Below are 24,390 nucleotides of genomic sequence, written 5' to 3' on the forward strand. Positions count from 1 at the left end.
TGATATAAAAGCCTCATATGATAAATGACTTCTCTCTATGTCATTATATATATTTCTGATTTGTCCCAATCTTGATGCCACTGTCTGTAGTTTGCTAGTATACAAGACATGGAGATCATGCCCGTAATGTAATAATGATGTGGTGTCCCCTTTCTTTTCTACCACACGGCACAGACAAGGTCAATTTTATGACCTGGCACCGATCTGATCTCATTACAAAAGTAACGGACGTAGATCCAGTTCTACATGATCTCCGAGACCAAGGACTGCTGACTGCGGAAGAGTACCATGAATTGTGGAAGAAGACATTTTCGGAGAAGAAGATGATTAAATTATGTGATATTATCAGTCACTGGGATGACATTGGGATGTACACGGCTTATAGAGTCCTCAGAAAATACAATAAAAACATCATAAGACGTTTAGAAGTAAAGGACATGGTTTGGATAAACGCCTGGTCACATGTCTGGGGTAAGTCTAGAACGTACTTTCCACTTTATATCTACATCTTTATATCTGATTGTCTTAAATATAAGCACAAAGCTGAGAAATCCAGCCTCTTAAATAAGTGCATGAACTTTGTGGTTCTGGCATCTAAATGTGGTGCCCCTGAGGCTTCCATCACCACTGAGATGCTGCACCTCATCCAGAGGTGTGGTTTCCCATCCCTGGTTAAGGTAAGGAGGAGGTCATCCACCGGTTCACATGACACGCACTCAGACAGACTCATCACAACACTCCACCAAACCGTGGTTAAGGCCTGGTGCACCTAGACTTGTATAGTGGCTAGCACCATCCCCGAAGCCAGTCTGGGGGTAGAGCTTAGTGGGTGAGGTGTCTGAGGTCAGTAGCCAGAGTTGAGTTTAAAAGTTGACAGGTGATGGTTGACAGTGTCAGTTAATGGTGTGGCAAGGAGGCAACTGGAGAGTAGAGACCCGGGGTCCTGCTCAAACCAGGTGACACAAAAGAAGGGATCATAAAGACACGGGAGTGCGGGAGGCACCCGTGGGCTTGCTCCAAAGAACATCGGGTGGAAGGACCCGATCCCTAGACTAAAAGAAAACTAACGTACTTTTTAGTAACATTTGGCGGCCTGGATGGTTGCAAGCATCCATGGCTGAAAAACAGCACACAAATCCGCTGGAAGGGGGCCACAGAGGATCAGGGAGAAAAGTAGGCAGAAATCCCGTTGAAGGGCCGAAGCCCCTGGCTCAGGGCACTGTGTGCAGAGGTGCGGGACAGGAGGGTGAGAAACAGCGCAGTAGAGATGACCAGGAAAGACACATCTGAGGGGTGCACCGGTATTGAACTCTGACCTGCCCGGGATCGGTTTGAAGCCCATCATGGTGGATCCCAGCATACTGTGAGTGATTGCTAGCTTACTTTACACCTGTGGTACCATGAGTAAAGGCTTTGACTGCAACCCCCAGTGTCGTCTACGTCATTCCCGCGCCCTCTCATCATCATCAGGCCTCAAGCTCTATCTGTGAGGAGCAATATCATCTCAGCTGCGCCATCAACATCTGTCCCAGGAAATACACAGTGCAGCGGCGGCCCACATGGCCGCCGTACCACAGATGGTGTCACGAATACGGATGATCGAATACCTCAATTATTCGGCTTTGTGAATATTTTCCGAATACCTCACCGCTATTCGACTATTCGTGAATATTTGATGCGCAATGTAAGTCTATGGGAAACTTGAACAACAACTATTAAGAAATATTCAGGCTTCCCATAGACTTACATTGCACATCGAATATTCGCATAGCGCCGACCTATTTGTCGAATATTCGCAAAGCTGAATAATTGAGGTATTCGATCATCCCTAGTCACAAACTTATAGTCTTAACTACAACCCCCATCATCATCATCATCATTAATTTTATTATTGAAAGACACCGCCAGGGTCACGGAATCGGGCCACGCTGCAGCGACATCAAAGGACTAGTTTGGCTGGGTACCAAGTATTCCCCAGCCCTAGAGCTGGGCGTGTCATAAACAATAAGCAGAACTCTTTACTTATATACTTGCAAACCTTGAAGCAAAATATTCAGTGAGGATAGTAGCAACAGTGATGAGGAGCATGGCCTTCAGAGAGGATTATAGCTGCAGTGCTGAGGAGCATGGCCTTCAGAGAGGATTATAACTGCAGTGCTGAGAAGCATGGCCTTCAGAGAGGATTATAACTGCAGTGCTGAAGAGCATAGCATTCAGAAAGGATTATAACTGCAGTGTTGAGGAGCATGGTCTTCAAAGAGGATTATAGCTGCAGCGCTGAGGAGCATGGCATTCAGAGAGGATTATAACTGCAGTGCTGAGGAGCATGGTCTTCAGAGAGGATTATAACTGCAGTGATTAGGAATATGGACTTCAAAGAGGATTATAAATGCAGTGATGAGGAGCATGGTCTTCAAAGAGGATTATAACTGCAGCACTGAGGAGCATGGCATTCAGAGAGGATTATAACTGCAGTGCTGAGGAGCATGGTCTTCAGAGAGGATTATAACTGCAGTGATTAGGAATATGGACTTCAAAGAGGATTATAAATGCAGTGATGAGGAGCATGGTCTTCAAAGAGGATTATAGCTGCAGTGCTGAGTTGCATGGCCTTCAGAGAGGTTTATAACTGCAGTGCTGAGGAGCATGGCCTTCAGAGAGGATTATAACTGCAGCACTGAGGAGCATGGCATTCAGAGAGGATTATAACTGCAGCACTGAGGAGCATGGCATTCAGAGAGGATTATAACTGCAGCACTGAGGAGCATGGCATTCAGAGAGGATTATAACTGCAGTGCTGAGGAGCATGACATTCAGAAAGGATTATAACTGCAGTGATGAGGAGCATGGTCTTCAAAGAGGATTATAACTGCAGTGATTAGGAATATGAACTTCAAAGAGGATTATAAATGCAGGGATGAGGAGCATGGTCTTCAAAGAGGATTATAAATGCAGTGCTGAGGAGCATGGCCTTCAAAAAGGATTGAAGCAACAGTGCTGAGTAGAATGGTCTTCCAAGAGAATTATAACTGCATTGTTGAAGAACATGTTCTTCAGAGAGCATAACTTCAGTACTAAGGAGAACGGTCTCCAGAGAGGATAATAACTACAGTGTTGAGTGAGGAGCCTGGTCTTTAGACATTACTATAACATCAGTGTTAAGGACCATGGTCTTTTGAGAGAATTATAACTGCAGTGATGAGGAGCATCGTCTTCAAAGAGTATTATAACTACAGTGATGAGGAGCATGGCCTTCAAAAAGGATAGAAGCAACAGTGCTGAGGAGCCTGGTGTTTAGAGAGAACTATAACATCAGTGTTGAGGAGCATGGTTTTTAAAAAAAATTATGACTTCAGTGTTGAGAAACATGGCCTTCAGAGAGGACAATTAAAGCGTTGAGGAGCACAATTTTCAGAGGATGATAACTGCCATGCTGAGGAGCATAGGTCTTCATCAAGGATAATAATTGCAGCATTGAGGACCATAGTCTTTAGAGAAGATGATAACTATCAAGATGAGGACCATGGTCTTCAGGAAGGATAACTGCAGTGCTGAGGAGAATGTTCTTCAGAGAGAAACATAACTGCAGCACTGAGTAGGATGGTCTTCAGAGAGAATAATAACAGAAGTGTTGAGGACCATGGTCTTCATCAAGGATAATACCTGCAGTGTTGAGGAGCATGGTGTTCATCAAGGATAATACCTGCAGTGTTGAGGAGCATGGTCTTCATCAAGGATAATACCTGCAGTGTTGAGGACCATGGTCTTCATCAAGGATAATACCTGCAGTGTTGAGAACCATGGTCTTCATCAAGGATAATACCTGCAGTGTTGAGGACCATGGTCTTCATCAAGGATAATACCTGCATTGTTGAGGACCATGGTCTTCATCAAGGATAATACCTGCAGTGTTGAGGAGCATGGTGTTCAGAGAGCATAATAACTGCAGTGCTGAAGAGGATGGTCTTCCAACTGCTGTCAAATCGGCATGTAAGTCATAGAAAGGTGAAATAAATTACACCTTATTAGTTGCAATATGATGTTTTATTACAGAGAAATCCACATTTTTTCTTAATATATAAATGAGCTGTTAAGATACATGTGCAGTGTAACTGGTATCCCAGAGAATCTGTCTCCAGGGATTAATTTAAATGAGTTGTATAAGTAGTATGACATTTAATGACTGAAAGTACAGCAGAGCTGAGCTTCTCCTCATTACAAACACATGCACAGCTGCAGTTGGGCCTTCATATTGTTGTCAGCTCTGCTGCTGAATTGTGTCTGCTTACCACGAACACTATTTTAGTTTCCATTTCTTGGCATTTAGTGAAGAGGGAGTACAGCTGGCCGAAAGAAGAGTGATGGGAGGGCTACAACAAGTTTGGCTCTTCTATTTAGCGTCACTCCGCTTTGCAGTAAGATACAGAGCAGACTGTCAGTCATTACATGTCTCATACTGCAAATATCTGCTCTAATTTTAAATATGCTGTAGAGTAATCTCTCAGGGATATCTATGTCCTACCCATGGATCTTACCAGCTTATTTATATATTAAGATAAATGTGGATTTCTCTGTAATAAGGCGTGGAATCAGAGATATGAATATTTCATTGTATTAATATTTTTATCACCTGCTTGCCCTTATAGTTGATCTAATTGACAGATGCCCTTTAACGTCAATAATATTCAGTGTGAACATATAATTTAAAGGAGATAATTTAATGCAGACAGCTCCTTTAATATTAACGGCGTTCATCTGATCAAGACCATCAAACTAGGGGTCATTCAGTTTGGATAAATGATGCCTTTTTAAATCTGATCCTGCAATAATATCAAGGGATCATCCACTATGTTTAGAGAAAAGAAGTTTAACCATCATCACAGGTGATTCTTTACTATAAAGCTATGTGCCCACGCTGCGGAAAATGCGCGGAATATGCCGCAGATTTTTTGCGGAAATTCCACAGATTTTTCAAAAATCTGCAGCACAGCTACTCCCCAGCCATTTCTATGGCATTTTGGAACTGCTGTGGCCACACTGCGGATTTTTACGCAGCGGAAATAATGCAGATTTCCCTGCGGAAAAATCAGCAGCATGTCAATTATTCCTGCGGATTTCTCCGCAGGGTCCCATATACTTACCTACCTCACCGGAGTCACTTTCTCCGTCCGGTGTACAGGAGCGTGGTGAATCCAGGTACAGGAAGGAAGAGGTGGGCGGCGCCTGCACGAGCTCCGGTCATGTGACAGCCGGAGCTAGTTCAGGCCTGCCCACCTTCTCCTGCAGACGCTGACAGAGTGACATAAACGCCGGAAAGTGAGGTGCTGCTTGATGAAGGTAAGTATGAACACCCGATCACTGCAGCACTTGTTCTGCATTGAGGATGCAGTGCCGAAGCCATGGTACTGTATCCTCAATGCAGAATGCCCGCACCATATCCGCAGGACATTCCGCAGCATGGAAACAGACAAAGTTGTGGTGCTGTTTCCTGGGAGCTCCTGCGGATATATCCACAGGACACTGTCCCCGTGGGCACATAGCCTAAGAGTAGTGAGAATATGGAATTCTCTGGCACATTATTTGTAAGGGTTTACTTTAGTCTGCACCAATACAAGTATGCACCATATAAGTATGATGCAATTAATTAGACCAGAATTAATAATAATAATAATAATAATAATAATATTATCATTATTTTTATTATTATGATGCACTTGGTCATCTATTATCACTTTTCTGCCATCATCTAATCATCATGTCTATCTTCCTACAGGTATGTTTAATCAGTCACCAGGGGCGTACATAGAAATCATGGGGCCCCATAGCAAAAGTCTGAATGGGTCCCCCCTCCCCCAATAAAAAAAATAAATATAATAAAATATTAACATAATAATGATCATACATGTTACTGTGGGCGGCTTATAGTCAGAAATAACACATACTATTACATAGTGTTATTCTTGATACTTGAGTCGATCAATTAGTAACTAGGGATGGGCGATCCTGAACTGTAAAGAGAGGTGATCGTACCAATCACATAGTGATCATGTACACGAGCCCGATCAGAAGCTTTCCTGGAAAGCTCATGTTACAGATTAGGTCCAGAGACTGTAAAAAAAGCAGATTATTAAAAAACAATATGATCATACTTGCAGATACTCTGTCTCCTGGCCGCGTCTGCTTCCTCATCCATCCGATCATTGCTGTGTCACCCGGTAACCAACACTGGACTTACAGGACCATCCGTGACGTCATACCTGTGGCGCCCTGGACTAGCCAGGTCGTCACAGGTACTGCAACACACACACCCCCACCCTGAGATAGGCACAACAGCCAAACACAAACCCTTGTTGCCTCCCTCCAGGGGCTGATGTCCACACCAGGTGGGGTAGAGCCAGGCGGTTGGCCCCACCCACTGAGGAGTTCACAGTCCTGGAGGCAGGAACAGTAGGCAGATTAGTTTTGGAGGTCGAAGTGGAACTAGTGTCTGCTGGTGTCTGGGTTGGAGCCCAGGCACTGACAGCAAGGTTGGCAGATGGTGGTGTCCGTCTGCAGGAGAGGCAGATCAACGCGAAACCGTAGGACCGGGTTCGGGCGGTAGCCTGCCGGTACCGAACCGGGGAGCGAAGTGAAGCCAGCACACAAAGGCAGGGCCTGCGGACCCCGACCAGGCTTGGAGCCGCCGTTAAAGGTCAAATCCGTCAGTGACCGGAACCCCAGGTGTTTCCTAACAGCCAAGACCTGATTGAAGGCAACCATCCAACCAGCAAGAAGGGAAATACAGCTACCACCAGAGCTAGAATTCCAAGGCCCAGAGCCTGCGGGCAAAAGGGCTCCTCCGGCACATATACACGTCGGGGAGCGGGTTACCAGTGGGAATCCATCGGGACCGAACATACACACAGGTGCAGGGAAAGGCAGCCACCATCACCCGTCCGGGAGAAGCTACAGCAGCCGGCTACGGGACCCGTCCATCCAGCCGTTTGGTTTACCAAAGACTTTGCATCCATTTGTGGCTGAGTGAGTACTACCGTGCCATCTGGCACCGCGCTGCGCAAGCCAAGCGACCCTGTACTTTACCAACCCTGCCTTCCTGTCACCTCACCGGGCCCCGGGACCACCAACCCCTACCCATGGAGGGGGGAAACAACATCCCAGCTGCTTTCTACCATCGCTCCCGGGATCCCCGTCATCAACAGCGGTGCTGCCCATCTTCACCACGACCCGTGGGTGGCGACACGAACTCCAATCCCCAAACCCAAAGAAACTATCCCCTTTTCACTCACGGGCGAGGAGCGCCGCTCGAGTCCCCGGATCTGACCCACCGCTCGAGCCACCGAGCAGCAGCAGCAGCAGTGCCGGACTCTAGTGTGAGGGAGCGCAGCACCCCGCCGCCCGCGACAATACCCATGTGACCAGTTTCCTGTGAATGTTGTATTACCTGATTGGCTACAGACTGGTTACATGGGTGACGCCCTGGCCGGGCCAGGTAGTCACAAATAGGGCCCTGCATTACACCTTTCCCTCACAGGTAACACACAGCCGACCATGTACGCCCTAGTCACCTCCCTCAGGGCTAGATAGACACACCAGGGGGCGGAACCAGGCGGTTGGAAGACGCTCACCTAGGAGTTTGGACAGCCCAGGGGAGGGAAAGTTAACAGTTCAGAGTTAAGTTCAAGCAGTCAGTCTGTGGTGAGCAAAGTGTGTGGAGGTCAGGCCTGTGTGTCAGGCCTGAAGCAAGTTGACAGGTACCAGGGTAGGAGCCCTGGTGCCACTGGCTAGGAGGCAGACGGTGGTCTCTGTCCGCAGGAGACACGAATACAGTTCCGCAGAACTGGGTGGTACCGGGACAGGGTCGTAGCCCGCCGGTATCTACACCGGGGACCCGACCGAAAACTGTGCACAAAGGGGGGTACTTGTACCCTGAAGCCAGGAACCAGAACCTACTGGAACTGATTAGTTAACCGATTGAGGCCAGGATTATAGGTCCTGTCTCACCCAAAGTCCCGAAAAGAAGGCAACAGCCCAATGAGGGGGATAAAAGGCCACCGCCACGGCTCAGAGATCCCACGGGCTAGCGTCTTTGGGCAAGGGCTCCTTGGGCCACAACCAGCCGGGAGCGGACTCCTGAAGTTTCATGCGCAGGCAGTCCACAATCTACACAGGTGCGGGAGAAAGACAGAGACCACCAGCCGGTGGGGGAACCAGAACGCAGCCGGCTGCGGGCACCGACCACCATCACCTTGGTTTACCAGAGACTTGTGTGTTTTCTAATAGTGAGTACACCAGTGTGAAACCCCACAGGTGTTGTATCGGTGCATACCTTCAGGGACTCCACGTAGCTGGATCTGGTCACAGGTAGGGAATCTTCAGTGTTTGATCGTGACGCCACTCTCAGTATTTGCGGTCAGAGGGGACCGCCACTGCAGGTTAGAGGACGCCTGGGGCTGATGGTGGGTGCAGTCGGGTGTAGTAGCCTCCTGAGAGTGAGGCAAGCCCCAGGGCCCTTTGTAAAGCTGTAGTACCACAAGTCGCAGAATGACCACACACAGGCAGAGTGTCTTTCAGGGTTTTTACTCACTTCAGGTGGCAGGGTGAGTAACCCGGGCGTAGCTGGGATGAACCAGGTGGGAACCAGGTATCCTTCCGGCTGACTGTATGAGGGTGACTACAAACTCGCCTTCCTTAGCCCTTGGTGGTTTGGGGTGACCCCGACTTTGAGTCCCTATGGGGGTCACCCAGGGAAGATGCTCCAAGCCTCTCTCCCCTTCTTGTTTTGCCGTGTGCTTGTTCCCCGGGCCAGGCCACTCCAGCCTCTTGCCTCCTGTGACCTATGGGCCCTACTTGCGGTTACGTGGCTGCGGCTTTTGGTTGTTGTGGTGTGGGCTGTAAGAGCCCCACACCGGCAGGTTTAGCAGGGAAAGGTGAATCTATCCTCGCTTCGGGATCTGCCGCCCGGTTGGGCCTGGTGCTCTCTAGAAGTCTCCTTACTTCCCACTCCGTGCACTCTCTAGCTGAAGCTGGCTTTCAGGCAGCACTCCTAGTTGACCGTTCTCCCCCGTCTGTAGCCACTGCGCGGGCGCTGTTAGACAGCAGCAGCCCCACAGGTCTGCTCCTCACTGAGCCCTCTGGAGTTCTCTGCTCTAACTGACTCACTGCTCCTCCTCTCCTGTTCTTGCCTACGCCACCTAGCAACCAGACTCTCCACCACACCCCTTGAGAGGAGATGGAGGCTTTTTTTAACCCCCTGCCACTATTCCAGTGGAGGTATAGGCTTTGCCCCCTCCTGGGATCCCCAGGGGTCCTCTCATGGGTACATGTGTGAGACCTGATCACTATGCGCCTGTGTTCCACACCCCTGTCAGCCTTCTGGATTACCTGTATTGTACTGTCCCCAGCATGGGTGCAGTACTCAGTGGTGCCTGACCAGGTCAGGGGCGCCACATTCCCCCTTAGTTATCACCAGCACGTCCTCGGGCTGCAAGACAACATTTTAAAATGCATAAAACATTAAAACATGTAAAACATTTAAAAGCACCAGGTATTAGACATCACCACCCTCCACCCACAAGTCCGTTAACCCACCCAAAACCCTCTCAGGAGGCAGGTCACCGGTCCTGTTGGTAACCAGGTCTGGGCCATCTGTTTCTCCAGACCTTTCCTCCAATCTTCCTCTCCCGTTGGCCGCGACTTCAGCCACTTCTGGCAGGATGTAGAGGCGGCTTTCATGGGCTGGTGGTTTCAGGGTATACCTGGCCTGGTGGATCCGCGCCGTCAGCCTCTTCTGGCAGGATGCAGAGGCGGCCTCCACAGTTGGTGCTGACCAGGTACCCTCTTTGTGGTGGTGAGCCAAGGCCCCATAAACAGGCGTGCTCTCTGGTCGCAGGTGAGCCAAGGCCCTTTTCTACGGACGGGCCCCCCTGGTTGCAGACGAGCCAAGCCCCTAAACAGGCTGGCCCTGGTGGTGGTGCCACTGGTGTAACTATTTACACTGCGAGAGTTTGTGGCTATAGCAAGTTCATAGCCTTAAAGTTTATTTCTCACAATAGTTTTTGTGGGCGCATTTCTTAAACGTTGCAAACAAAACTTTTCAAACTTTAACTTCTGTACTTCTTTTCTGTACTTTACTTTACTCCTCTTTTTCACTAGGGCGAGGGCACGTTGGGCACTGGCACCTGTGACTTTCCTGCTCTTTGTCTCTGTCTTCATCTGTAGGATCTTTATCTTTCCGTTCTTGGTCTTCATCTGTTTCTACATCTGGTTCTTTATCTCTATCTTGTCTTTCTTGTCTTTCTTGTCTTTCTTGTCTTTCTTGTCTTTCTTGTTGCAGGGGATGGCTGTAAGGTTTGTTGGGACATAGCGTTACGCCCAAAGCATACAATCCTCTTTCGCCTTGATGCAGGGTGAACTGAACGGAATCTCCCATCTTTAGATTTCTGCAAGGGTGTCCTCTTGGCAGATGAGCGTTCACATCTCTGCGGTTTACGAATATCCCTTCTTTTATTCCTGGTGCTACAATGAATCCATAGCCGCTTTTCAGATTAAAGTCTTCCACTACGCCATAACACAGGGGTCCTCTAGCCTGGGCTTTGGACTCTCTCAACAAACGCTTCTCCTTTAGGTCTCTGGCGGTGACTGCTCTCTGTTCAGGAGACTGTGGTGCTGGAGCAAACTGTGTTCTTCTGCGCCGTGTCTTGCGGGCTGGATCCATGCCTGTGGGTTCCCAGGTGAAGCTCTCAGGCGGCTCTTCTTCTGCAGAGGGGGTCAGGTCCTCCTCGTCCCAGCGGGAGTATGGCAGCATTTCCGGCTCTGAATACACAACTGCTACTGGTGGCACTGGAGTCGGAGTCAACCCTTCTGCTTCCTGGCCTCCTCTCCCCCTTAGTTCTTCCTGGCACTCCAGCTGTGGCAGTGCCGGGGATGGATGCTCTTCAGCCGGCCCAGGTGAGGGACTCCTTGGTGTAGCTGCTGCAGGAGTTAGCAGGAGACTCTTTGGGGTATGCGGAGGGGGTATGTATTGGCTCACCAACCATTGTGGAAATTTGGCCTCCAGGTCAGCCTTCATCTGCCAATATGCAGGGTCTTCACCCACCGTGGGCTGCCTATCAGGGACCTCTGTGGACCGGGGAGCGGTGTCTGCTCTGGCCTTACAGGCCGGGGTAAATGATGAGGTAGTCTTTTCTTGGCGGGCCGCGCCTGGCATGGCGGCGGCCTGGTCTTGGCGGGCCGCGCCCTGTATGGCGGCGGCCTGGTCTTGGCGGGCCGCGCCTGGCATGGCGGCGGCCTGGATCAGTGTCGCTGTTGCAGGGGGCTCTGTGCAGGCTGGGCTGGACGTCGCTGCAGCAGTCTGGGCTTGGCGGGCCGCGCCCTGTATGGCGGCGGCCTGGTCTTGGCGGGCCGCGCCCAGGATGGCGGCGGCCTGGTCCTGGCGGGCCGGGCAGGGCATCGCTGCAGGGACTGGGTCTTGGTGGGCCGAGCAGGGCATCGCTGCAGCCGCTGGGGCTTGGAGGGCCGCACCTGGCGTGGCTGCGGCCTGCTTCAGCGTCGCCGCACCGGACGCCTCTTCAGGGACCGCGGACGTGGCAGCAGGGGTCGGGGCACTTGCGCGGGCCGGGGCATCATTCGACTCACCCGTTGTTGGTAGCACTGGGGTCTGCGTCGTCGCCGTCCCGCCTGACACCCGGCGCGCAGCTCTCCCTTCATAGGCCCGAACCGCCGCGGTCAGCTCCTGCAGTTCCATCCGTTCCTCCCGAATCTGCTCCACGACCCGGGTCTCCAGCCGGTTGCAAAACTGGGCCAGCTCTCGATACCACCAGGCAGCGGAGCCTGGTTCTGGGTTCCTGCGGTCAGACGCCATTTCTTCTGCGCCGTCTTCTGCACGGTCTCCCAGCAGTGGACTCTTCGCTGCCTCCTGTAACAAGCTGTCCAGTTTCTGCTCTGCCTCTTTCAGCAGCTCCTCTCCCAGCAGCAGGCTTGTGGCTTCCTTTCCTTCCCGCCGTCTCTCGACGCTTCCACTCTCATAGCTGGCAAGGTCAGAACTCTGCAGGGGATCTCTGGGTAGCCACACCTCTTCGTGGGCGGTAACTTCTTCCAGCGCGGGCTGCTGTTGTTTTTCAGCGCGCTTTTCATGGTGGCAATATGGCGGCGCTTCCAATTTTTCAAGCGGACCGCCTAGGCACATGGTCACCTGTCTGGACAGGTCTAGTCCTTATCCTGTTCGTGACGCCAGATGTGAAACCCCACAGGTGTTGTATCGGTGCATACCTTCAGGGACTCCACGTAGCTGGATCTGGTCACAGGTAGGGAATCTTCAGTGTTTGATCGTGACGCCACTCTCAGTATTTGCGGTCAGAGGGGACCGCCACTGCAGGTTAGAGGACGCCTGGGGCTGATGGTGGGTGCAGTCGGGTGTAGTAGCCTCCTGAGAGTGAGGCAAGCCCCAGGGCCCTTTGTAAAGCTGTAGTACCACAAGTCGCAGAATGACCACACACAGGCAGAGTGTCTTTCAGGGTTTTTACTCACTTCAGGTGGCAGGGTGAGTAACCCGGGCGTAGCTGGGATGAACCAGGTGGGAACCAGGTATCCTTCCGGCTGACTGTATGAGGGTGACTACAAACTCGCCTTCCTTAGCCCTTGGTGGTTTGGGGTGACCCCGACTTTGAGTCCCTATGGGGGTCACCCAGGGAAGATGCTCCAAGCCTCTCTCCCCTTCTTGTTTTGCCGTGTGCTTGTTCCCCGGGCCAGGCCACTCCAGCCTCTTGCCTCCTGTGACCTATGGGCCCTACTTGCGGTTACGTGGCTGCGGCTTTTGGTTGTTGTGGTGTGGGCTGTAAGAGCCCCACACCGGCAGGTTTAGCAGGGAAAGGTGAATCTATCCTCGCTTCGGGATCTGCCGCCCGGTTGGGCCTGGTGCTCTCTAGAAGTCTCCTTACTTCCCACTCCGTGCACTCTCTAGCTGAAGCTGGCTTTCAGGCAGCACTCCTAGTTGACCGTTCTCCCCCGTCTGTAGCCACTGCGCGGGCGCTGTTAGACAGCAGCAGCCCCACAGGTCTGCTCCTCACTGAGCCCTCTGGAGTTCTCTGCTCTAACTGACTCACTGCTCCTCCTCTCCTGTTCTTGCCTACGCCACCTAGCAACCAGACTCTCCACCACACCCCTTGAGAGGAGATGGAGGCTTTTTTTAACCCCCTGCCACTATTCCAGTGGAGGTATAGGCTTTGCCCCCTCCTGGGATCCCCAGGGGTCCTCTCATGGGTACATGTGTGAGACCTGATCACTATGCGCCTGTGTTCCACACCCCTGTCAGCCTTCTGGATTACCTGTATTGTACTGTCCCCAGCATGGGTGCAGTACTCAGTGGTGCCTGACCAGGTCAGGGGCGCCACACCAGCACCCAGCAGCCGCCCATCTCCCTGCACCAAACCTCCCCAACGGGTCCCGGGGCCACTATCCCTGGCCACGGAGGGGTTAACAACTCACTGCATGACATGTCCCCTGGTGCCCCGTAAATGCAGCGGTGGTGTCCAACCTCACCACATACCGGGGGTGGCGTCACAAACTCCGTACGGCCCAGCCCGTACATATTCGTCCTACATTCACCATCCCATCACCCCCCTTTTCATTTGAAGTGACCGCGAGACCCCCTGGTCCGGAGACCCTCGAGCCACCCACAGAAGGACCGGATCCAAGCAGCTCGGCTGCTGAGAGATGGGCGGTACACATAACTATGATGTCATCAAAGATCCTGGACGGTAACTGATCTTTGATTGTCACTGTGCGAGTGTCGCATCGCATCACGGCGCACATTCTTCCGACAGCAGCGGGTCAGCTGCATGTATTTCCATGCAGCTGAAACGCTCCTGTCCTGAGAGCGTCAGGTGAAGGGTGATGCAATGCGACACGTAAGTGCAATCATCCCCTCACTGTCAGCTCTGCTACATCGCTCTGTACAAAGCAATGAAGCAGAGCTGACATGGTTCTCTGCTTCTCACTATGAATAGCCTGTGTCTGTGTGCACAGTGATGAAGCAAAGTTGACACTGCTCTCCCTGTGGATTATGTCAGACTAAGGAGTTTTTTTATAATAAAGATGGAGTCTCTAAATGTTTTTTTTGTTTCTAATAAAAAAATTCTCTGTGTTGTGTTTTTTTTTTTTACTGTTTCCTAGAAATTCATGGTGGCTATGTCTAATCTGGCTTGACACCATGAATTTCGGGCTTAGTACCATCTGAGAATATAAAGATGTTAATAACCCCTTTATTACCCAGTGTGCCAGCGCCACCAGGGCTGCTCGACGAGCCGGGTAAAGCACCTGGAAATGGCACTAAGAAACAATCCGCCAATTCCAGGGGCAGTTGGGGGCCGCCGAGAATCATAGCCCCCAGCTGCCTGGCTTTACCTGACTAACAATTAAAATATGGCGGCAGCCCACACATTTTTTTTTTAGTTATTTTTTTAAAAACCAGGAAGATGGGGGGTGGGAGCCCGTAGCCGTCTGCTTTACCTGTGCAGAGAATCAAAAATACTTTGGAGCGCTACGTTATTTATTTTTTTTATACAACTATATATTGTGTGTGTATACTGTACACAGACACAGCTCTGGCCAAAATTAATAGACGACTGCAAAATTTTCAGTTTTTCAGATTTTTCACTTTGTAGGTATATTTTTGAGTAAAATGTATATTGCTTTTTTATTCTATAAACTAGCATCTTCAGAAAATAAATACAAAGTTTATTGCTTGGAAATTCGGAGACATGTTCTAAGTAGTTTATAGAATAAAAGAACAATTTACATTTTACTCAACAATATAAAGAGAAAAATCAGAAAAACTGAAAATTTTACAGTGATTTCTTAACTTTTGCCAGAGCTATATCTATACAGCAGAGAGAATCTGCTAAAGGCTTCCAAAAAAATGCTCTAGTTCCCAATTTAAATCCATTTTTCTTGATACTTGAGTCGATCATCTAGTACCAAGCACTCAAGTAGTTTAGTGCTTGCTTAAAACGAGAGATGGGCGATCCCGAACTGTAAAGATCGGTGATCATACCGATCACATAGTGATCGAGTACAAGAGCCCGATAACCAGCTTTCCTGTATATATACACACACACAATATATAAATGTATAAAAATAAATAAATAATTTTAAAAAGTGACGTAGTGCTCCGCGGTATTTTTGGTTCTCAGTGCACATAAAACAGACGGCTACGGGCTGCAAACAACATACATATTTTTTTTTAGTTATTTAAAAAAATTAATGAAACAAAAAATGCGTTGGTTCCCGCTGCATTTTCTATTGCTAAGGGTAATCCAAGCAGCTACTGGCTTCTAACCCCAACTGCTTGATGTTACCTTCACTGGCAATGAAAATCCAAGAAAGCCTTTTTTTAAATTTTTTTCCCAAAAATCTAATAAAAAAATTGCGTGGGCTTCTCCATATTTTTGTATGCTATTCAGGTACAGCATGCAGAAGATGGTGCTTCTATGAAGGCGCCATTTTCTGGAGTGGCTGCAGACTGCAATTTGCAGTAGGGAACCAAAAAATAGGGAAGAACTTTTTAGAATTATTTCATGAAATAATTAGAAAATGAATGACGTGGGCTTCACCCATTTTTTGTATCCAGCCAGGTACAACTAGGCAGCTGGGGATTGGAATCCGCAGCGCAGGGTGGTCCAAACTTTCTGGGCCCCCTGCTGCGAATTGCAGTCCGCAACCGCCCCAGAAAATGGCGCCTTCAGAGAAGCACCATTCTGGTGCTGTATCCAACTCTTCCAGTGGCCCTGGTGCCGGGTGGTACACTGGGTTTGTTTTACCAGCTGGCATTAAGCCTGAGATTCTTAATGTCAGGCCAAGTTTCACCCGGCCATTAACAATCTCCAGTAAAGGGTTAAACAAAAGACACCACACAGAGGAAAAATACTTTATTTGAAATAAATACTCAGACACACGCATATAGCAATGGTGATCTCTGATCACCTGATTCCCGGCGCCGCTATTTACCAGCTGTGGCATTAGTGTGTGGCAGCCAATCCCTGCATGTGGGCTGACTCTGTAAAGAGCTCCAACATGCAGGAAGGGAGATCCAAGAATGTGCCCGAGCATCTTGCCATACTGAGATGCTCAGGCGAGCACCGAGTACTGGCGAGCATGCTGACATACAAAATTCACACGTGACTGATCACATGGTATGACGTCACGAAAGGTCTTTGTGACGGGGTATGCGACAGAGCAGTGCGGGACGCCAGGCCAAGGAACAATCCAAAGGGCTTTATTGGAACCACAAAGATAAAGCACCAAACATAAATATAAATCCTTAAAGTCTGCAAGGAGTCCACAACAAAACAAAAGATCCAGGGGCACCGCCTGGTATTCCGGTGCCAGGGAAAATATGGCAATGGTCCTCAGTAATAGATCCTAGTCCTTCTCCAGCCAAGATCCAACTAACTGAACTAACATGGGTCTCATTGTTCTTCTCTCCTGCGATCAGCCCCTTAGGTGGGCACACCTACCCCTAGACATTTGATACGTGAATGGACTTTAGACTCCTGGCTCTGTTCTGCTTACCAAGCTTGTGGTTGGAGAAGTCCCATGCTGAGAAGAACAAACAATCTCCCAGCAGAAGTAGTACAAAGGAGGGACAGACTATTACACCATGAGCACAGGCGGGGGAGGGACACGCTGTTACAATCCCTTCCCCTCTCAATTTGTGTACGGACTAGTGACCTCAACAGGTTGCTTGTCAAGTACACGTAAACATGGTGGACCTGACTCAGGGCTTCTCCTGCCTGGACAATCCGTCTGCATTTTGGGTGTTGGCTCCAGTTTGTATCCTCCTTCACTTAAACACTGCTTCCTGCACCCACAAATCGGCATTGTATATCTCCCACATCCTTGCCTAGGAGAATGTCTGCAGGAAGGCCGCTCATCACACCGATTATGCATTGTTTTGCCCCAAAGCCATAATCCAGGATCATACTTGCTCTTAGAATATATCTCTGAGTACCCCCAGCCAATTCAATGGCAATTCCTGGTCCCTTTTGAATTGCTTCTGGTTGAATTACTCGGGGATCTGCTATGGTGAGAAAAGCCCCAGTGTCACAAAAGCCAACAACTTTTTGGCCATCCAGCACGACCTCCTGTAGATGTTTATGCTGAAGATCATAAGAACGGGCGGCTGTGGCTCGCACCCCATAGACTCCTGGTAGGGAAGTCAACATAACAGAGTCACTTGGCAAATCATCAGGGCCTGAATCCAGCTCTTTTCCTGCTGAGGGTGTCTGTAAATAATGGACAGGCAAAGGTGGTCTGCAGCTTTTCTTCCTCTGAACACCTGGACAGTGAGCTTGCAGATGACCAGGCTGCCCACATTGATAACATCTGCGCTGTGTCTCACTCCTTCCAGTTTGCCTTCTGGAGAAGTAGGTAGGAGAACTCGGTGAGTGTTAGTGAGGTGCAGGTGCTGGAGGTGGTTGTCGTTTTGCGGATGACTCCACAGGATAGATGGGCATGTGGCCCGCAGATGCCCGGGATGCCCACAGCTATAACATCTTCGCTCTTCTACTTTCTCTCCTCGTTGCATTCCAGAAAATGTGGTAGAAACAACTGGAGGCACATACACACGGGTATCCACATGAGGTGGTGATCTAGGAGGTTGAGGAACATTGGGCACTGAAGGACAATAAACCTCTGGTGTTGGGGAGCTGGTCATTTCTGTTCCCTCTGCTAGCAGCTTCTTCCACTGAGGTTTGATGGTGAGAAGCTTATCAGCTAGAGTGGCAGCTTGTTCCACAGTTGACTGCTTTCTCTCACGCACCCATTCTCTGATTTCCGCAGGGCACCTGGCATAGAATTGCTCTTTCAGGATTACCTGGAGGAAGGTCTCCCAAGTTAAGGCCCCCTCTCCCTCCAGCCAGCGATGGTATACTTGTTTCAGTCTGTGGGCATATATCTTGAAAGACACTTCCCCATCACAGGCTAATGTACGGAACTGAGTCCTATAAGTATCTTGGGTCACGGCATAATGTTCCAGAATGGTCTGTTTTATCTCCCCATACTCACAATTCCAGTGAGGGTTCATAGCTCTATAGTCGTCGGCAGCTTCACCCTCCAAGAGGCCCACCAAGTGTCTGACTCGCTCTCTTTCTGGGACTTCCATTAATCGGCACTGATGCTCAAAGTCCTGGGAGAAGCCCTCAATGTCGCTTGCAACTTCATTAAATTTCTTAAAGTCCTTGCGGGACACTCTGGAGAATTCCCTCATAGTTGGTGCTGTGGGTACAGTCTGTCTGGAGCTTCTTCATATAGACAAAAAAGACTGACTGCACTCCTCAACAATCAGTTGAGGATTGCAGTCAGTCTTTTTTGTCTATATGAAGAGGGTCATACCTTCTGACCGTGCACCCTTCCCCCAGTTGCCACAGGTAATCTTATCCTATATAGCAGGTTCCTACTTGCCCATACACAGGAGGTTTTTAACCTAGAGAGAGGCTTCAGCATAGCGTCAGGGACCCAGTTACGAGATATGCCGTGAAGGGGCAACTGGGCAGATATACAAATGGCCATTTATATATGCTAAATATCTCATTTTTCTTAGATTTTCCTTAGCAGTAATGCAGGTCCATGTTCACATATTCATGGTTTCCATACTTTAGCATTATCAGAGTGCAAACTGTTTTTTTGTATTTTATGTCTGGAGCTTCTAGCTGCTTCCACAGCAAGCTGTCTCTCCAGCAATGCCCTCTCCTTAGCTCCACGAAGAGCCTCCCTCTTATCTTCTATGGTGGCCTCATCTCCCAGCAGTGCCATCTCCTCCTCATACCACACAACCAATTGACTTTTTTTGGTATTTACCTCCAGCTCCCATCTTTCCTCCCCTTGCTGTGGAAATCCTTCCCCGGTGCCATCTTGCAGGCAAGCTCCTTCCAAAGCCTCAATTAGTTGCTCCTTGGAGAGTCCTTTGCAGCCAACTACTAATTCACGGGCCTTTATTTTGAGGTTCGACATAGTCCAGTTCCTGTATCCTGAGCTTCTGGTTTCAGAGGTTGATGGGCCGTTGTCCTCCATTTCTTGAGATCTGATCCCACCGCTGCCAATCAGTTTGTGACGGGGTATGCGACAGAGCAGTGAGGGACGCCAGGCCAAGGAACAATCCAAAGGGCTTTATTAGAACCACAAAGATAAAGCACCAAACATTAATATAAATCCTTAAAGTCTGCAAAGAGTCCACAACAAAAGATCCAGGGGCACCGCCTGGTATTCCGATGCCAGGGAAAATATGGCAATGGTCCTTATATGAGTTCCTTGAGTCCAACAGGGTGAACAATAAACCACAATCCCACGTGACCACTGATCTCCAATCTGTGACAGTCCATACACAGGCCCTAGGATCCAGCCTCAGCAATAGATCCTAGTCCTTCTCCAGCCGAGATCCAACTAACTGAACTAACATGGGCTGAACTAACATGGGTCTCATTGTTCTTCTCTCCTGGGATCAGCCCCTTAGGTGGGCACACCTCCCCCTGGTCATTTGATACATGAATGGACTTTAGACTCCTGGCTCTGTTCTGTTTACCAAGTTGTGGTTGGAGAAGTCCCATGCTGAGAAGAACAAACAATCTCCCAGCAGAAGCAGTACAAAGGAGGGACAGACTATTACACCATAAGCACAGGCGGGGGAGGGACAAGATGTTACAGTCTTTTAGTCAGCTTTGGTTACCGGGCGGCTAAGCGATAAATGGATTTGAAAGCAGAAGAGGAAGGTAAGTACAATGACAATGTTTATTATTAACTATATTCTTTTTTTTACAGCCCCCTCCCTCCCCATCCCTTAACCGTAAAGTCCACGATCGGTAATCAGATGCAAGATCGTGTTATCTCAATCCCGATCTCGATCTTTACAAAATGATCGGGTGAGTCTCCCTGATCTCGACCTTTGGGGGATCGCCCATCTCTACTCATAACCAATGATTAGTAGTGATGAGTGAGCACTAAAATGCTCTATTGCTTGTTACTCAAATGGAGCAGATAAGACACTCAAATGGGCTGGACTAGAATAAAAAGCATAATGGAAATCATTTCGAAACAGCATTTTTCTTGAAACTCCCCAGTATCCGAGCACATTTACACATCATTTGTGATGGACGAACGAGCTCTGCACTGTTTGATAATTGATCAAGAATCAGGGTGCTCGGGGTACTCATGATGCTCGGCAGAGTATCGCAGGTGCTCGCATGTATCGTTCTTGAAATATCAAACACTTTGCACAGGATTGCTTCACTGAATGATTAGAACAGTTTTTTTTAGGACACACTTCATCTGAAAACGTTTTTACCCCCAGTGAGAGCCATGCACAGACTGCAAATTGCTCTCCCTGGGGTGCTGCCTTGCATCACTCACTAAAAGGAGCTTTGTGTTTGATTTTTCATGACCGACACATCCAAGCAACCACAGTACTTGGATACGCAAGTACCCTGAAACATGATCGAGCATTAAGCAGTGACAAGCACGCTCGCCCTTCATTAATGACTAGTGAAAGTGGGTATTAAAATGTTCAAGAATTCGAAAGCTTCATTGCTGGTCTAATACACAGTAGAATCTTATTTGGCCTCAAATTGCATTTTCAACTATTTGGACCCTGCTTTTGGGATTAGAGAAGGATCCCTGTCTCACATTTTGATTTTAGTATGAAAGGTATTGAAAAATAGGAAAAAAAATATGGTGTCATTCAAAACGTAACTTTTCCACTAAAAAAATTGACTATATTGATGTGAAAAAATAAAAAGTTAAAGCTTTTGTAGGAAGGGGAGGAAAAACAAAGTAAAAATTGGAATGGTGATAAGGGACTAACATTCTGTGGTCCTGGATTTCCCTCTCATCTAGTTTACACAGTTTTCTAGGTGTAGATTGTGCACGTGATAATTCCCGTTCAGTAGAGTTGAAATGTCTCCCACGTGTTCCATGCATTGCAGATCATTACTTTATAATATGGCTTGTTATGACGATTGTCCCATTCTCTCTGCAGGTGACGATCACTTTGTGGACAGACACAGATATCATCTGATTGATAACATAACAGAAGTGGATTCTGTTTTACAAGATCTACATTCTAAGAAGCTGCTGACCTGGGCAGAGTGCACAAATGTGCAATCAAGGACCTGGCCCGAAGAAAAGATGAAGCTTTTAAGTTATATATTCAGGATTCAGACTGACACCGTAAAGGATCAATTCTACATTTCCCTCTGGAGATCCAACTACACTGTCATCAATAACTTGGAAGAATCTGATAAGGAACCAAAATTTTCAGAATCTACAACCAGCTACAATCCAAGAGGTATAACTCCGACAGAGATATATCATATCAGATATATTATTATTTCATTTATAATTATATAGTATTGATGGTCTCCAGTGGTGGCCGTGGTTGTGTAAAAACTACGGGACGCTTCTCGGAATGTTTATGTGGCACCCCTGAGGCTCTGGTCACCACAGGGTACTGCACTCCAACTGAGGAGTAGTACCGATCATGGATCCAAGGGAGGTCGGTGCCGGTTTCACCATACACAGCCGCATACATACTTGGGTTCCTCCTTGGGGACTGGGCTATGGTCGGGTACCGAAGGGGTTTCCTACAGTGCAGCATTTACAGGATGCCATCACAACAGGGGCCCCAATTCACTAGCTTAGGATCTGGGTGAGGGGAGGAACAGCCACCAGGGGGAGTTAGGAGTCACACATAGCAATAAGGGAGTTCTCAAGCAGGAGAGATAGATAGCGGACATGTTTCCCGGTAGCTCCTGTCGGACATAGGAGTTTAACGGTCGCTGTGGAGGATACCTTGCCAGCTCCCCTTGGACCAGCGCACTTCAGGGTGCAGCACCCTAGGGTGGTGTAATTCCAAGTTGCACCATCAGACTCTGCCAGACGGAGAGGTTTTATGCCTCTCCAACCACACAAGTTTCCAGAGCCAAGTAGCACCTTGCATTCTGGGGCCTCGATCATGGTCAGGCTCAAGGGGATCCGTGCTACTGGCATATGGAACAGTACTTCACCTAGTACGGAAGGGGCTCTAAGTGCTTCAAGCCACAGGGACCCACACTACAAAGCGCAGCAAGGAAGGGTCCACAGAGCACTGCACCAGTTTTGACCTACCATGAATCCGGGATCTGCTGGAGCCCATCACAGCAACAGTAATACGGGGCTAGCAACTGAAGTTGTGTGTGACACCTTGAACCTGCAGAGACTGTATTGGCTTGTCCTTACCAGCGCTCATCACTAGTTCTGAATACTGAGCACCCGAGCATGGTAGTGCCTGCTCATAACTAGTTACCAGTACTGAGCACCCGAGCCTGGTAGTGCCCGCTCATCACTAGTTACCAGTACTGAGCACCTGAGCATGGTAGTGCCCACTCATCACTAGTTACCAGTACTGAGCACCCGAGCATGGTAGTGCCTGCTCATCACTAGTTACCAGTACTGAGCACCCGAGCATGGTAGTGCCTGCTCATCACTAGTTACCAGTACTGAGCACCCGAGCATGGTAGTGCCCACTCATCACTAGTTACGAGTACCAAGCACCCGAGCATGGTAGTGCCCGCTCATCACTAGTTACCAGTACTGAGCACCCGAGCATGGTAGTGCCCACTCATCACTAGTTACCAGTACTGAGTACCCGAGCATGGTAGTGCCCGCTCATCACTAGTTATCAGTACTGAGCACCCGAGCATGGTAGTGCCCACTCATCACTAGTTACCAGTACTGAGTACCCGAGCATGGTAGTGCCCGCTCATCACTAGTTACCAGTACTGAGCAGCCGAGCATGATAGTGCCCGCTCATCACTAGTTACCAGTATTAAGCACTGGAGCATGGTAGTGCCCGCTCATTGCTAGTTACGAGTACCAAGCACCCGAGCATGGTAGTGCCCACTCATCACTAGTTATGAGTACTGAGCACCCGAGCATAGTAGTGCCCGCTCATCACTACTTACCAGTACTGAGCACCCAAGCATGGTAGTGCCCGCTCATCACTAGTTACCAGTACTGAGCACCCGAGCATGGTAGTGCCGCTCATCACTAGTTACCAGTATTGAGCACCCGAGCATGGTAGTGCCCGCTCATCACTAGTTACCAGTACTGAGCACCCGAGCATGGTAGTGCCCGCTCATCACTAGTTACCAGTACTGAGCACCCGAGCATGGTAGTGCCCGCTCATCACTAGTTACCAGTACTGAGCACCCGAGCATGGTAGTGCCTGCTCATCACTAGTTACCAGCATGGTAGTGCCCGCTCATCACTAGCTATGAGTACAGAGCACCCGAGCATGGTAGTGCCTGCTCTTCACTAGTTTCTAGCATGGTAGTGCCCACTCATCACTAGCTACGAGTACTGAGCACCCGAGCATGGTAGTGCCCGCTCATCACTAGTTACGAGTACTGAGCACCCGAGCATGGTAGTGCCCGCTCATCACTAGTTACGAGTACTGAGCACCCGAGCATGGTAGTGCCCACTCATCACTAGTTACCAGTACAGAGCACCTGAGCATGGTAGTGCCCGCTCATCACTAGTTACCAGTATTAAGCACTGGAGCATGGTAGTGCCCGCTCATTGCTAGTTACGAGTACCAAGCACCCGAGCATGGTAGTGCCCACTCATCACTAGTTACCAGTACTGAGCACCCGAGCATGGTAGTGCCTGCTCATCACTAGTTACCAGCATGGTAGCGCCCGCTCATCACTAGCTATGAGTACAGAGCACCAGAGCATGGTAGTGCCTGCTCTTCACTAGTTTCTAGCATGGTAGTGCCCGCTCATCACTAGCTACGAGTACTGAGCACCCGAGCATGGTAGCGCCCGCTCATCACTAGTTACGAGTACTGAGCACCCGAGCATGGTAGTGCCCGCTCATCACTAGTTACGAGTAGAGAGCACCCGAGCATGGTAGTGCCTGCTCATCACTAGTTACCAGTACTGAGCACCCGAGCATGGTAGTGCCTGCTCATCACTAGTTACCAATACTGAGCACCCGAGCATGGTAGTGCCCACTCATCACTAGTTACGAGTACCAAGCACCCGAGCATGGTAGTGCCCGCTCATCACTAGTTACCAGTACTGAGCACCCGAGCATGGTAGTGCCCACTCATCACTAGTTACCAGTACTGAGTACCCGAGCATGGTAGTGCCCGCTCATCACTAGTTATCAGTACTGAGCACCCGAGCATGGTAGTGCCCACTCATCACTAGTTACCAGTACTGAGTACCCGAGCATGGTAGTGCCCGCTCATCACTAGTTACCAGTACTGAGCAGCCGAGCATGATAGTGCCCGCTCATCACTAGTTACCAGTATTAAGCACTGGAGCATGGTAGTGCCCGCTCATTGCTAGTTACGAGTACCAA

The 24,390-nt window shown here is 49.3% G+C and overlaps 1 protein-coding gene across 1 annotated transcript in view; it reads left to right on the forward strand.

Moving 5' to 3' along the window:
- The window catches only part of LOC142302170 (uncharacterized), a 143,543-nt gene that overhangs the window by 65,650 nt on the left and 53,503 nt on the right, over nucleotides 1-24,390 (forward strand). The window contains exons 5-6 of the mRNA XM_075343253.1: nucleotides 175-471; nucleotides 21,023-21,331. Of these exons, the coding sequence (XP_075199368.1) occupies nucleotides 175-471; nucleotides 21,023-21,331 (606 nt within the window). The remainder of the gene's footprint in view (nucleotides 1-174; nucleotides 472-21,022; nucleotides 21,332-24,390) is intronic.

This window comes from Anomaloglossus baeobatrachus, chromosome 4, assembly GCF_048569485.1.
Source record: "Anomaloglossus baeobatrachus isolate aAnoBae1 chromosome 4, aAnoBae1.hap1, whole genome shotgun sequence".
NCBI lineage: Eukaryota > Metazoa > Chordata > Amphibia > Anura > Aromobatidae > Anomaloglossus > Anomaloglossus baeobatrachus.